The sequence below is a fragment of the Meleagris gallopavo genome, chromosome Z (genome assembly GCF_000146605.3).
Source record: "Meleagris gallopavo isolate NT-WF06-2002-E0010 breed Aviagen turkey brand Nicholas breeding stock chromosome Z, Turkey_5.1, whole genome shotgun sequence".
Taxonomy (NCBI): domain Eukaryota; kingdom Metazoa; phylum Chordata; class Aves; order Galliformes; family Phasianidae; genus Meleagris; species Meleagris gallopavo.
Window position 1 is genome coordinate 226,115 of NC_015041.2, and position 12,294 is coordinate 238,408.

At 38.8% G+C, this 12,294-nt stretch overlaps 2 protein-coding genes across 2 annotated transcripts in view; both read left to right on the forward strand.

Annotated features, from left to right (window-relative positions):
* The window catches only part of LOC104914729 (asparagine--tRNA ligase, cytoplasmic-like), a 95,229-nt gene that overhangs the window by 6,258 nt on the left and 76,677 nt on the right, over nucleotides 1-12,294 (forward strand). The gene's annotated exons all lie outside the window — the stretch shown is intronic.
* On the forward strand, nucleotides 42-10,880 carry LOC104914730 (phospholipid-transporting ATPase IC). Its single transcript, XM_010725117.3, has 13 exons — nucleotides 42-164; nucleotides 296-452; nucleotides 1,633-1,821; nucleotides 2,536-2,648; nucleotides 3,151-3,315; nucleotides 3,749-3,860; nucleotides 4,941-5,016; nucleotides 6,335-6,467; nucleotides 7,441-7,729; nucleotides 8,484-8,707; nucleotides 9,311-9,394; nucleotides 10,261-10,510; nucleotides 10,744-10,880. Exons 1-13 carry the CDS (start codon nucleotides 57-59, stop codon nucleotides 10,776-10,778), a joined length of 1,935 nt encoding a protein of 644 aa, XP_010723419.1. The 5' UTR covers nucleotides 42-56; the 3' UTR covers nucleotides 10,779-10,880.

A 12,294-nucleotide genomic window follows, 5' to 3' on the forward strand; every position in this document is an offset into this window, starting at 1 on the left:
AATCTGAGATATTCTGGTACGATAGATGTAGCTACTCTATACTGCTGACCTTGTGAATGAGTTGTAACAATCTTTTTTTTCCTGTCCTGTTTCTTGGAACGGATGGTGCTTGCATTGCAGGAGACTGCCGGGATGGAGCAGGCCAGCTCCCAAGCCACCCAGAGGTAGGTTTGTGTGATCCAGCATCACAGACCCTGCAGTTTGTAGGAGCATTGTCGTGCTAAAGTATGAGGAGAGGCAGGTAGGCACAAAAGATTGCACATGGGATAACGCTAATTCTTCTATTTCTAAGCAGCAGGTGGATTTCAGCTGGAATATGTATGCAGATGGAAAGTTCTTGTTCTATGATCACTATCTCATAGAACAAATAAAGTCCAAAAAGGAACCAGAAATCCAGGAGTTCTTTCTTCTGCTCTCTGTTTGTCATACAGTCATGGTGGATGTTTCTGATGGTGAGTATGTATTTTTTTTCTTGTGCTCTTGGAAACAGTAATTGAAGTTCAGTTGCACAAGAGGGCAATCCAAAACTAATGTAGATCTCACAAACAAGGAGATATAGACTGTTCTTTTAAACAGAAGCAAGACGCAGTTCTTCTTCAAGACCCAGATCCTGTACTGAATTTATCTAGCTCTTTGCGGAAGGAAAGCTGTCTTTAATGATGGTTACAGTTTTGGCAAATGTGCACCTTAAGTAACAGCAGATTGAGAAAGGTAGTGGAACGGTTTATATAAACATCTTGAGTTCCTGTGAACAGTCTTCTTTCTACTCAAATGCATCTTTAAATCTCAAAAACATGAGCCTGAAATAAAATGACACTAGCATAGTCTCTGGTTCCCCATACACATGTGAAAGTGCAAACGTTTGGAAACTTGTTTTCAGTGTGGAAAGCTGAGCAATTTCCACATGAAGATTTCATTTGTTTACTCTTTGAAATACAGTCCTGTACACATACCCAAATGATGTATGTTCTGAGAATGTCAGCAGCCAGTAACAAAAATGAGTAACAGAAAGATTGACAGAAACTAAGTTTGAAGGTGAATGAAGGTGTGATGAAGACTTCATACGTGTGAAAATTAAGGTTGAACATTTATGAGATGCTCAACATAAGAGGAGAGCAATATTGCCTTACTCCAATCGTAGAGAGATCTCTTTGAAACGACAAGTTTCCTCTATGTTCTTGCTCTTGCTACTGACCTTTTGACAGTTGTTCCAATTGTACTGTGTTGGTAGTACCTGTGGGCAAGGACTTACGTTTTGCTTTGGTTTTTGGCACTTCTGTGGAAGTGTTCGAATGACAATACTTGAGAAATTCAGTAATATTTGTTTTGAGATGGAGAAGTTAGTTTTTGCTTTTCTGCATGGGTGGAAGGGGATCAATGGCTCAGCCTGTTTGGGGAATACCTGTAATAAAAAGGGATGGTCCCAGTGCTCCTGCTCTGGTGGCACTCCTCTCAGGTGCTGCAGCATTGTGTCAGATGCCACTTCAAAAGGGGAAACAACGCGACGTTACATGTTTGGCTTTCAATCACTTTGAAGAACGGGCATGAAATTCTCAGCTATGTGATCCAAGTGCCCCAGTAATGCTCAGGTGTGCCCTGGCTTGTTTTCCTTCTCACTTGTCAATGACGCAGGTCAGATCAACTACCAGGCAGCCTCCCCAGACGAAGGGGCCTTGGTTACAGCAGCCAGAAACTTTGGGTATGTTTTTCTTTCACGAACACAAAATACCATCACAATAAGTGAAATGGGGACTGAAAGAACTTACGATGTCCTCGCCATCCTGGATTTCAACAGTGATAGGAAACGAATGTCTGTCATTGGTAAGTTGACTACAGCCGACCTCTAGTTTGCAAGATCTCTTCTAGGAAAAGTCAGTTGTATTTCCTAGGTGAAATGGCTCTGAGACACAAAGTTTTATGATAGATTTTAGTCCACATTGATCTCAGTTGCAAAATAAGGCATTGAAATTAGGTGCAGATGTGTCCATTTAGCAGTCATGGTGCTCAGATGAGGCCTCTACTGAAGATGATCTTATGTTCCTTTAGTAGAAGTTTGAAGAAATGTGAAAAAGATAATTCATTCCCCATTTTCCCAGAACCAAATTGGTTGTATGTGCTTGGTAGAAATGAGGTATGCAGACTGAGGTATAAATAGTTCTTTATTTTTTGTTCTAATTACCTTTAAAAATACTCAGTCTTGAGCTGTTTGCAGACCTGTTGATTTTGTGGCAATGGTTATGATGCATAATATCTTTAGTGTATGTGTCTGCCCTTCTCCTGTGTGCAAGTGGGATGTTAATGTTGTATGAAACATCACCAAAAACATATTTTAGGGGGACAATCTAAATATCCTGTCCTGTCATGGAAGCGAAATGTACTTCTCAACCTAGGTGCTTAGCTGAACAGTATGAGGGGTGATGTACCACGGAGAAACGTGGCCATGTAGTTTGTGTAGAATGAAGAATCTAACCTGAAATATTCCTTTATGTAAATGTCCTCCCACATTTTGTCCAACGCTCCTGTTTTACTCAACAGTAAGAGATTCCAATGGACGTATCAGGCTGTATTGCAAAGGAGCTGATACAGTAATTTTTGAACGGTTGCACCCAAGGAATTTAAAGAGAGAAGCGACGGAAGAAGCACTAGATGTATGTTTGCATTTTTCATGCTGTTTTTACAATTTCATGTCGAACTTATTTTGATCGTAGTCTAAATTAGTTGATAGTTGATGTCCTTTTGCTGAGCTATTCAAACAAATGCAGACATGTAATTGATTCTGTACATAATCCCAAACTTGAGAAACGATCATTCCCATACTAGATTATCTTGCATATAAAAAAAAAAAAGCATTAATTGTATTTTCAAGAGAAGTGAGCTTAAATTTTGTCTATTACTTTATATTTTTGTTATTAATTGACGAGTATTCCGTATCACTAAGCTCTGTTCTGTTTATCACTTTCTCAGATTGCCTTTTAACTCAAGCTGCCTTGTCAGTTGTAGTTTAATTTTTGGCATTTATGAGATGTTCAAGATTTATTGTGCTGACAGACTTTGTTTTATTAGATCTACGCTTATGACTGTAACTTTGAAGTCCTTTTTTCAAAGGGTTTTGGTTGTTTTTTTGTGAATGTCTTTTTCATTATTTTTCAGGTTTTTGCAAGGGAAACTCTAAGAACACTCTGTCTCTGCTATAGGGACATTAGTCATGATGAATTTGAAGCATGGAATAAAAAGTTCATGGAGGCCAGTGTAGCTGCAAGCAATCGTGATGAAGCTCTGGACAAAGTATATGAGGAAATAGAAAAAGACTTGATTGTATGTCAGACGTTAAATTTTAATGCATTTTTATTCTTATGTAAGAAGAAACACATCTCTTTGAAAATAATTTATCCTTGTTTATAGGGCCTTTTGATTTAGATCTTTCAATATTTTATTGGCTTTAAGACCAATTCAAATTCTAGGGAAGGCTTAAAACTGAGGGGATGTATTCTAGTCAACTAGTTTTCTTTACTTTCCACCATTTCAATCATCCACTTCTCCAGTTTCTAACAATTTATCTTCTTACATTTTAGAACCTGTATTTCAGTGTAGTGACTTTTACATGCAAGGGTTTGTCTTTACTTAATTCTTACTTTGAGCCTTACCTCGGTTTAAGACATAGCCAAAGTAGTTTCATTCTGTACCGTAAAAGAATTGTTTTCTACAGATGATAATCCTACTGAATGCCCGTGTCTCAAATGTCTTCTAGCTTCTTGGTGCAACAGCTATTGAAGACAAACTACAGGATGGAGTTCCAGAAACTATTTCAAAACTTTCAAAAGCAGATATTAAAATCTGGGTGCTTACTGGAGACAAAAAAGGTGAGTTTGTTAACAGCCAAAGAGCTAGCAAGAATAGGGTAACACTGAGAAGAGAAACAGGGACAAATGCAGACTTATTATAAGGCACATTTTCTAGAAGAGCAGTATGAAAGTCCAGCTAAATCAGAACTGTGCTGAAGTTCGTGCCAGCTATTCCCAAACCAGATTTAATGGATGGGCTTCTGTGCACCTTCTGTTCCTCCAAGAGATTAGCTTTCATGACAGATTTTGTGGTTGTCTTTCTGTAGAGAAATACCCAGTGACTGCTTTTCTCAATGCAAAGCAAATAACGGCAGTTTGCTTTTAACAAAAAGCATCTTCATTGCACCAGGTTTGTCTGGCTCTGAGGACAGAACACTTGCTTGCCAAATTCATCGTTTTTACAATGAAAATGTACTTTTCAAAGAAACTACAAATGCTGCTTACCAAGATTAATTTACTTTTCTTTTGGTAGTTAATTCTGCAGTCCAGGGACACATTTCATCAAAAAAATGGCATTAAGTTTGCAAATAAGAATGACTGTACTACAGCCTGGATGGAGATGCAGTCAGATCAGCATCACTCGTGAATCAGGATTAAGGATGGGGCAAGATAGTGTGCCATTCTTGCAGTGACTGATTCTTGTGCTGGCTTTGGTGTAATGGCTCTCTGATACGGAGACAGCATGTCCATAAGCAAGTTAAATAAGTCTGGGTGGAACTTTCTTCCATGAGTTGGCTGATAGACTTCAGGTCACTAGCGTTATTGCACTCAAAACATCATGTAGCAATTTACCACAATAGTGTATGATGTGTAGTAAACACAGAACAGGAAATACAAAGTTGTTGACTTTAAACACCTTATCCACTGTATCTTTATTGCTACACAGCTCTTGTTCTATGGGAAATAATTAACAAGTATTCCCCTGCTTCTCCATACTAATATATTTTTCCCTGTTTCTCACACTGCGTGGTAGGAACACTTCATGCTGAAACATAATTTCAAAAATTACTTTTGGCTTCCTCCCAGCAGTTACTCAAGACTCAACTTTAAGCAGACACTTTCCTCTCTTACATATTCATGTATTTATTTTTATTGTAGAAACTGCTGAAAATATTGGATTTTCTTGTGAACTCTTAACAGATGAAACAACAATCTGCTATGGAGAAGATATCAGGCAAGTGAGAAACACAAAGAATTTCTTGTGTAGGAGTTAAAAATGTTCATTTTTTATAATTAGCAGTAACATTGGTTTGTCCCAGAGTGGTCATCCAGTAACTGAACAGCATTTGCTGGCTGTTGTTTAACTGTACACTGCTTCTTGTTGTTTTTTTTTCTGGAATTTTAATTTTACAAGCCAACATCTTCATTGTGGATAAAGGTGGTAGCACTCTGGAGGAGGTTTTGAGTTCTAGTTCAACTGCTGTTGACATTAAGCTTGTGGTAAAATTCAGTTCTGTGTCCTTGGTAGCGCAGCTGATTAAAAACCTGCAACCTCTACTGGGAAAACACTAATATTGAGGGAGACAGACTTTCTGAATGATTCAGAAGAATTTGTTTTTAAGATCAGCATTTTCTAAGCTCTATGGAGAAACGTGTTGCTAGTTGGTCTTTTTTTTTTTTTTCCCCCTATGTAGTGGGTGATTGGCTCTGCTCACTTCTGGGCTTCTGCAGGAGATGGTCATGCTGAGGCTGCTCGCTGTGTGGCCATGTACAGGGTGGTCTCTACAGTATGCTAATAAGCAACCAAATAAGTTGCTGCCATGGTCTGGAGGAAAAAAAAAAAAGACATGAAGAGCATTTGTACTTCATTGATTTGTTGGCATTTTAAGGCACTTGATGTGGCTGGCTCCTCTCTGACAATTTCTCATCATTTAGGAGAGGGGGTTATGCAATCAGTTTGGATGGCTTCCTATTTTGATTCATGGTCCCATTCCTCTGATAATCATGAGATTTCATAAAGAGTGCTCATCTGGATTGGGCTAAGCAAGTCTTCTGCATTCCAAATCTTGAGTATTTGCCATTTTTTGTTCTTGGTACTTATCCTTGAACTCCAGCTGATATTTCATGCTGTTCTATGCTCACACAGCACAGACCTAAGCTATAAAAATATACATGTGCTGGACTGCAAAGTATTCTGAGCTTAGCCAAAATGGGCAGACCCAAGGAAAAGCTGTGTGGGGCTAGGAGAAGAATTAGGGTTGTGTAACAGTGTGAAACCATTCCTGACTCAATTTTAGGAAAGTCAAGCAAAGAGAAGCTTTGCAGCAGCTCTTGCATTTCTTTCCTGCAGATTTTCAGTCCGGGACTGATTATAGAATAGTTGAAGCACAGAATTGCTTGGGTTGGAAAAAGTTATCGGGTCCGACCATGAGCCCAACACTGCTAAGTTCACCAGTAAATAATTACCCAAAATGTTGTGTCTGCAAACTTTAATTTAGTTCTAAGTTTAGTCTTAATTCTTTTTCTTTAATAGTGTTTGCTTTTCTTCCCAGTGGTCTTCTTCAGACTAGGTTAGAAAACCAGAGGAATAGAGCTGGATCAACTTCACATTCGTCTCTAAGAATGAATGAACCCTTCTTTCAGGGTAGTAGAAATCGTGCTTTAATCATCACTGGCTCCTGGTTGGTATGTATGAAGAAGGATCTCCCCTGTATTTGAGATGTGGGGGTGTCACGTTGTCCTTCCTTGGGGATTGTTCATTTGTATCCTTTGCTAAACCAATTAATGAAAATTCTGTGGGCATTGTGCCACCAGTTGACCATTTCTGTTTGCTATTTATGTTCAGAAGTATTTTTAGTTTTAAAGATTGAAAATAGCAGTCAGTGAAGGATTGTCTTGGGATTTTCACATCACCTTGGTAGCTGCCATCAAAGTAAAACGAAGCTTCTACAAAAGCACAGAGTGAGTTTTAGAGTGTTTGTTCTTCGTGGGGATCCAAGTCTAATGGAACAAAATGAGAAAGGGAAGGAGATCACTGCCAGCTGTAGAGGGTGCTGGGCTGTACAAGCACAGAAATTGTGCTTGAAATGAAATACAGGAGTGAAAGCATAGAAACAAAAGACAGGTTTTCTGGTCAGTCCTGCAATACGGTGCTCTTACATGAGCTCAGAAAGCAGAGAAGAGCTTTTAGCAGAGGTGACTAGCAGTAATTCAGTGACTGTTACCCGCCCTGTCAGCAGGCTGCTTTTACAGACACCTGCCAAGGAGAAAAGTCCAACAGAGAGCTAAGGACCGTCTGCTGCACTTCAGCATTCCAGACCTGAGCCTTTGTTCTGTATAAAGAAATGAACATGTGTGTATAAGACACGCTTCTACCTGTGTTGAACAGGTGAATTAGCTTCCATCAGAAGAAACATTCCTTTGTAGATGTGCTGTGACATTAAACACAAGCATTTACTTTTGTTCATCCCACCAGGTGTATTGTTTCTGTTATCTCCATGGCTGTTTATTTGCTTCTCTGGACAAACATTTTAATGAGTATTTTATTAAAATGCTGTAAATGGGGCACAATGAAGTTAAATGTGTTGTGCATATAGGCAGCCCTTGGAGTGCTGTTTTAAAATGGTGTAGAAGGGAACATAACATTTTTGTTAAACAGAATGAAATCCTGCTAGAGAAGAAAAAGAAGAAGAAGAAGAAACTTAAACTGAAATTCCCCAAAACAGAAGAAGAGAAACAAAAGCAAATTGAGAAGAAAAGAAGGGCTGAAGCTTACAAAGAGCAGCAGCAGAAGAATTTTGTTGATTTGGCATGTGAATGCAAGGCTGTGATCTGCTGTCGAGTGACTCCGAAGCAAAAAGCTATGGTGGTTGATCTTGTGAAGAAATACAAGAAAGCTATTACTCTGGCTATTGGGGACGGTGCCAATGATGTGAACATGATAAAAAGTAAGGCAGCTGTAAGACTTCTCTTGGTAGGGAATATCTCGTGAGAGTTCTTCCACAGTCTCTTCTCTATTTCTGTTTGTTCAGAAGACTCTGCCATCTGTTTCATTATCCACATTGTTTCTTGAGACTTGTTAGCTTCTATGACTGTGCTTTCCCCTTTTGAGAAGACCCTTTGTGAAGTGGTTCGTGCTTTTTGCTGATATGTTTTAGCTTTTTATGTAGTCTGTAAGAAGGGATTTGATTTACATCTGTTACCATGTTAAGGATTGCAGAAGTGTAACATTACCAAGACAAAAGAGTAGCTTAGGTGCACCTTGCTCTGTGGCATTAGCCTCCTGTATTGCAGCTGGTACTCTTTGAAACACTTCCTAAGGAATTCCATTGAAAAACAAACGTCTGGGATATGGTTCATGTTAGGAAGTCTGTAACTGCCTGGACAGTTGGGTCAGGGATTTATTCGCTTTGTCTCATCACTTAGTTATCTCCTCAAATTTGCCTGTATCCATTCTGACAGAACAAGCATGGAGAGAGGATCCAAAAAGCAGTGAAGATGTGAGCACTAAATAACAGGGCAAGGAACAGCATATGCATTGTTGTGTTAATCTTTAATGAAGCCTTTGTGCTTTATACAGAAATAAAATGAGGCTGGAGAATGTGAAGCAGAGAATCAGAACTGGTGAAAGATTTGCCCTTGGTGACGTTGTTCCTCTCTCTTTGTTTAGCAATATATGTTGTATTTGTCTCATTAACTTAGCTGCCCACATTGGAGTTGGAATCAGTGGCCAAGAAGGGATGCAAGCTGTGATGTCCAGCGATTACTCTTTTGGGCAGTTCCGCTACCTGCAGAGGCTGCTGCTGGTCCACGGGCGATGGTCTTACATTAGGATGTGCAAGTTTCTAAGATATTTTTTCTACAAAAACTTTGCTTTCACCCTAGTCCACATCTGGTATTCATTCTTCAATGGCTTTTCTGCCCAGGTAAGAAGGCATGCTCGTGTCCAGTATTAACAAGCAAGTCTTCCTTTTTGTTAGTGCAGAATAGCAAACGTTTAGCCTGGGAAGCGCTGGGAACCCAAAATTAGCATCAGTAATTAGTAATAATAATTACTGAGCTATTTACTTCAAGTGTTACTTCAGAACACTTAAAATAAATATCATGATTGCACAGAGAAGAAAAAAAAGGAAGAGATTTTTAAACAGTAGTTTGGGAAACCTCTCTTAACGATTCTGCTTAAAATATTCCTACGTGAAAAGAGACAATGCATTTATTTATCAGTAAAAAATCAAAAAAAAATTTTTTTTAATCTTGAACTGCTGGTTAGAATGGCTTGAAATGTGCTCACTGTAAATGGTAGTGCTTGAAATTCACATGCTGTTGAAAGGCTGTGGCTCATCTGTGTGCCAGAAAGCCTGTGAGAGATGAGATGCATCTCCATGGGCTTAAGCAAAATGGTAAACAGAGATGTGATATAGTGGTATAATGGAGCAGATTTATTTTCTAAGGTACTAGAAAGAAAATCATAGAAAAAAATGAATTAAAAAAGGTAATCATCAGCTATTTAAATTCTTCCTCCTTTTCAGACAGCATATGAAGACTGGTTCATCACGCTGTACAATGTGCTGTATTCGAGTCTCCCAGTTCTGTTAGTTGGCTTGTTTGACCAGGTATTCTCCACACTGCTAACAACAAATTAATCCAAAGACATTCAGCATCGAGTTTTAAGTTGCTTCTGTTTATGCAGAAGGAATTTTGTTTTTTTTAACATGTATTCTTTACAGCATGTGAGGTAGCAAAAGACGATAAGGAGAGCTTTACTGAAGTAGCTAAAGTCAGTCAATTCTGAGGTCTTCAGTGCCAGTGCTGCTTGTTAAAAATATGTTCTGTGACTTCGTGTACACACTACAGCAAGAACTTTTATTAATGGAATAAATACATCTTGTGCAGCTTTTTTTTAATGCAATAGAACAAGTGGTGTTGGCCCTCTTCACCTTTTTTTCGATGCAAGGGTTACTTGCTGACCAAACAAATCGATGTTTGTGTTCACATCTACTACAAAAGTTAAGAAATAAGTTTAGTATCAAATTAACCTCTCATTTGAGAGTATGTTAGAGAACAGAAGTCAGGATATGCAATGGTAGTCTTCTGTTTATTCACAGTGTAGGGGAAAAACTCCAACACAATTTATAGCTAAAAAGCCCTACACAAATGTGGATGGTCTTGTCCTTGCAAATAATGGGCTGAAAACTGAGAAGCATAGAGTCATAGAACCTCTTGGGTTGAAAAAAATCATTAAAATCATTAAGCCCTGAAAATGGAGTATGCAATAGCTTTGCTAGAAGTTCTAGTCTTGTTCCTTCCTAATTGCACGCATGACTCTGTGGAAGGTTTGGCTGCCTGCACAGATGTTTGAAAAGAAAAATAAATCTGCCATTTGAGGGGGGGCATTGTGTAGTTGAATTTCTTGCTCTCTGAAGTTCACACTTAGAACAAGAAATTGCTGCAACTTTTCTTTTTTTGTTCCATTATTAAGGATGTGAGTGACAAACTGAGTCTTCGATTCCCAAGACTGTACGTTTTGGGACAGAAAGATTTACTTTTTAACTACAAGAAATTCTTTAGAAGTTTGCTTCATGGAGCTATGACTTCACTGGTAATCTTCTTCATACCATATGGAGCTTACCTTCAAACTATGGGGCAAGATGGAGAAGCACCTTCAGATTATCAGTCATTTGCTGTCACAGCAGCGACTTCTCTTGTGTTTGTTGTCAACCTTCAGGCAAGTAAGCTTTAGCTTCCTTACTTCTCTTGCTCTGAAAACACGTTCTGGTCATGTTTTTAATTTTGTCTACTAAAGCAAAACAATTTGCAGAAGTTTTTATTTGCTTTTTGCTTCTCTGTTAACATTATGTATCTTAGGCTGAAGTGTAACTGAATGAGAGAAGTCTTAACATTATTTGTCCTGTCATTGCTTTTTGAATTAATAAACTCATTTGGAGTTTTTGTTTACTTTCAGATTGGTTTGGATACATCTTACTGGACTTTCGTTAATGCTTTCTCAGTATTTGGGAGTATTGCAATTTACTTTGGTATCACGTTTGATTTCCACAGTGCAGGAATCCACGTTCTCTTTCCTTCTGCTTTTCAGTTCACAGGTGAGTGTTTTCTGTGTCTTGCCCTTTTTTTGGAATTTTTTTATTTTTAGGAAAACCAAGTTTTGTAATTTTCTAAAATCTTTTGTATCTTGCCTCAGATCTAAATATCCTCAAAAGAGATAACACACTCCTTAATTTTATGTTCTCCTGCTAAACTGAATCCAATTGAAAAAAGGCAGTTGCCTCTAACGTAATATTTTCTTTGACCTTCAGTAATGTTCTAGACTTCTATAAATACTTTCTAGCTGGATATTTTGTGTGTGTTTAAAGATACAGCTGTGACTTAGTTTGGCAAAAGTTCTGTGAGATTGGGTGTTTGGCATTTGTACTAAAATATCACTTGCTTTCCAGACCACATCTGTAGCAGTGATACCAGGAGAACTTCTTGCTTTGTAACCTTTAAAGCAGGACAAAACCCTTGCTTCTCAGCCAGGCATTTGTCTTGCAGCATTGCATAGCACTTAGAGGAGTTTTAACATGGGTATGGATAAATTGCAATAGAAGTGCTACAATAACTTTGTATTATTTTACTTATTTATCCTGGAGCCTCTGAATAAAAGCTGAAAGTTATGCTGCACAGCTCAGTGCCTGGGTGCCAGCTTCATAGGGAAGAAGCTGTGGCATTCATTATCTTATTTGTGTTGTGTAGCTACTTTCCACGATCACATCATACACTAAATTCTGCTCCTTTTATTCCTAGGAACTGCTCCAAATGCTCTGAAACAGCTGTACCTCTGGCTGACCATGGCTTTAACAATTGCTGTGTGCTTACTCCCTGTGGTGGCACAGCGTTTCTTATCCATGACAATTTGTCCTTCAGAAAGTGATCGAGTGAGTGAAGTCTCATTTTTGGCACATATTTACTTACAGGCATCAGCAGCGGTGCTAATATGAGGGACAAGCTAGGGTCTGTGCCCTGCTGGGCCTCCAGGGGCTGACTCAGGTCTGCCTCCAGCTGTGTGACAAACATTGCCTTACTTCAACATGTTGTTACAACCCTCATGTGCCTCTCTGTAATGCAGACGTACATGCAGCATCTCAGCCTACAGATCAGAGAAAATGATCAATGGCTAATCTGTCCTTTGGCTTGGCCTAGCACTTCTCTTTGTACAACCACAGAAACCTGCTTTGAGGCTACTGATGGCACAGCTTCTCTTGTTATTTGCTCTGTTTCGGAGTGTCAGTTATGTGTCATGGGATAGTGGCCAATTTTTGTTCGCGTTTATTCTGCATTGAGCTGGCAAATTGCATGTGAGTTTGCAAATAGTTAATACTGCAATTATGTCTAAAAAGATATTGTTAGTGTGGGGAGTCAACTTTTTGAAAGGGTAGATTATAGCAGGACAAGGGAAATGGTTTTAAGCTGAAGGAGGGAAGATTGAGGTTGGATGTCAGGGGGAAGTTCTTTACAG

Coding starts and splice junctions, on each gene's coding strand:
- LOC104914730 (XM_010725117.3), top strand. CDS start 57: ATGAGTTGTAACAATCTTTTTTTTCCTGTCCTGTTTCTTGGAACGGAT. Junction 2,649..3,150: donor CGACGGAAGAAGCACTAGAT/GTATGTTTGCAT, acceptor ATTATTTTTCAG/GTTTTTGCAAGGGAAACTCT. Junction 8,708..9,310: donor TCAATGGCTTTTCTGCCCAG/GTAAGAAGGCAT, acceptor CCTCCTTTTCAG/ACAGCATATGAAGACTGGTT.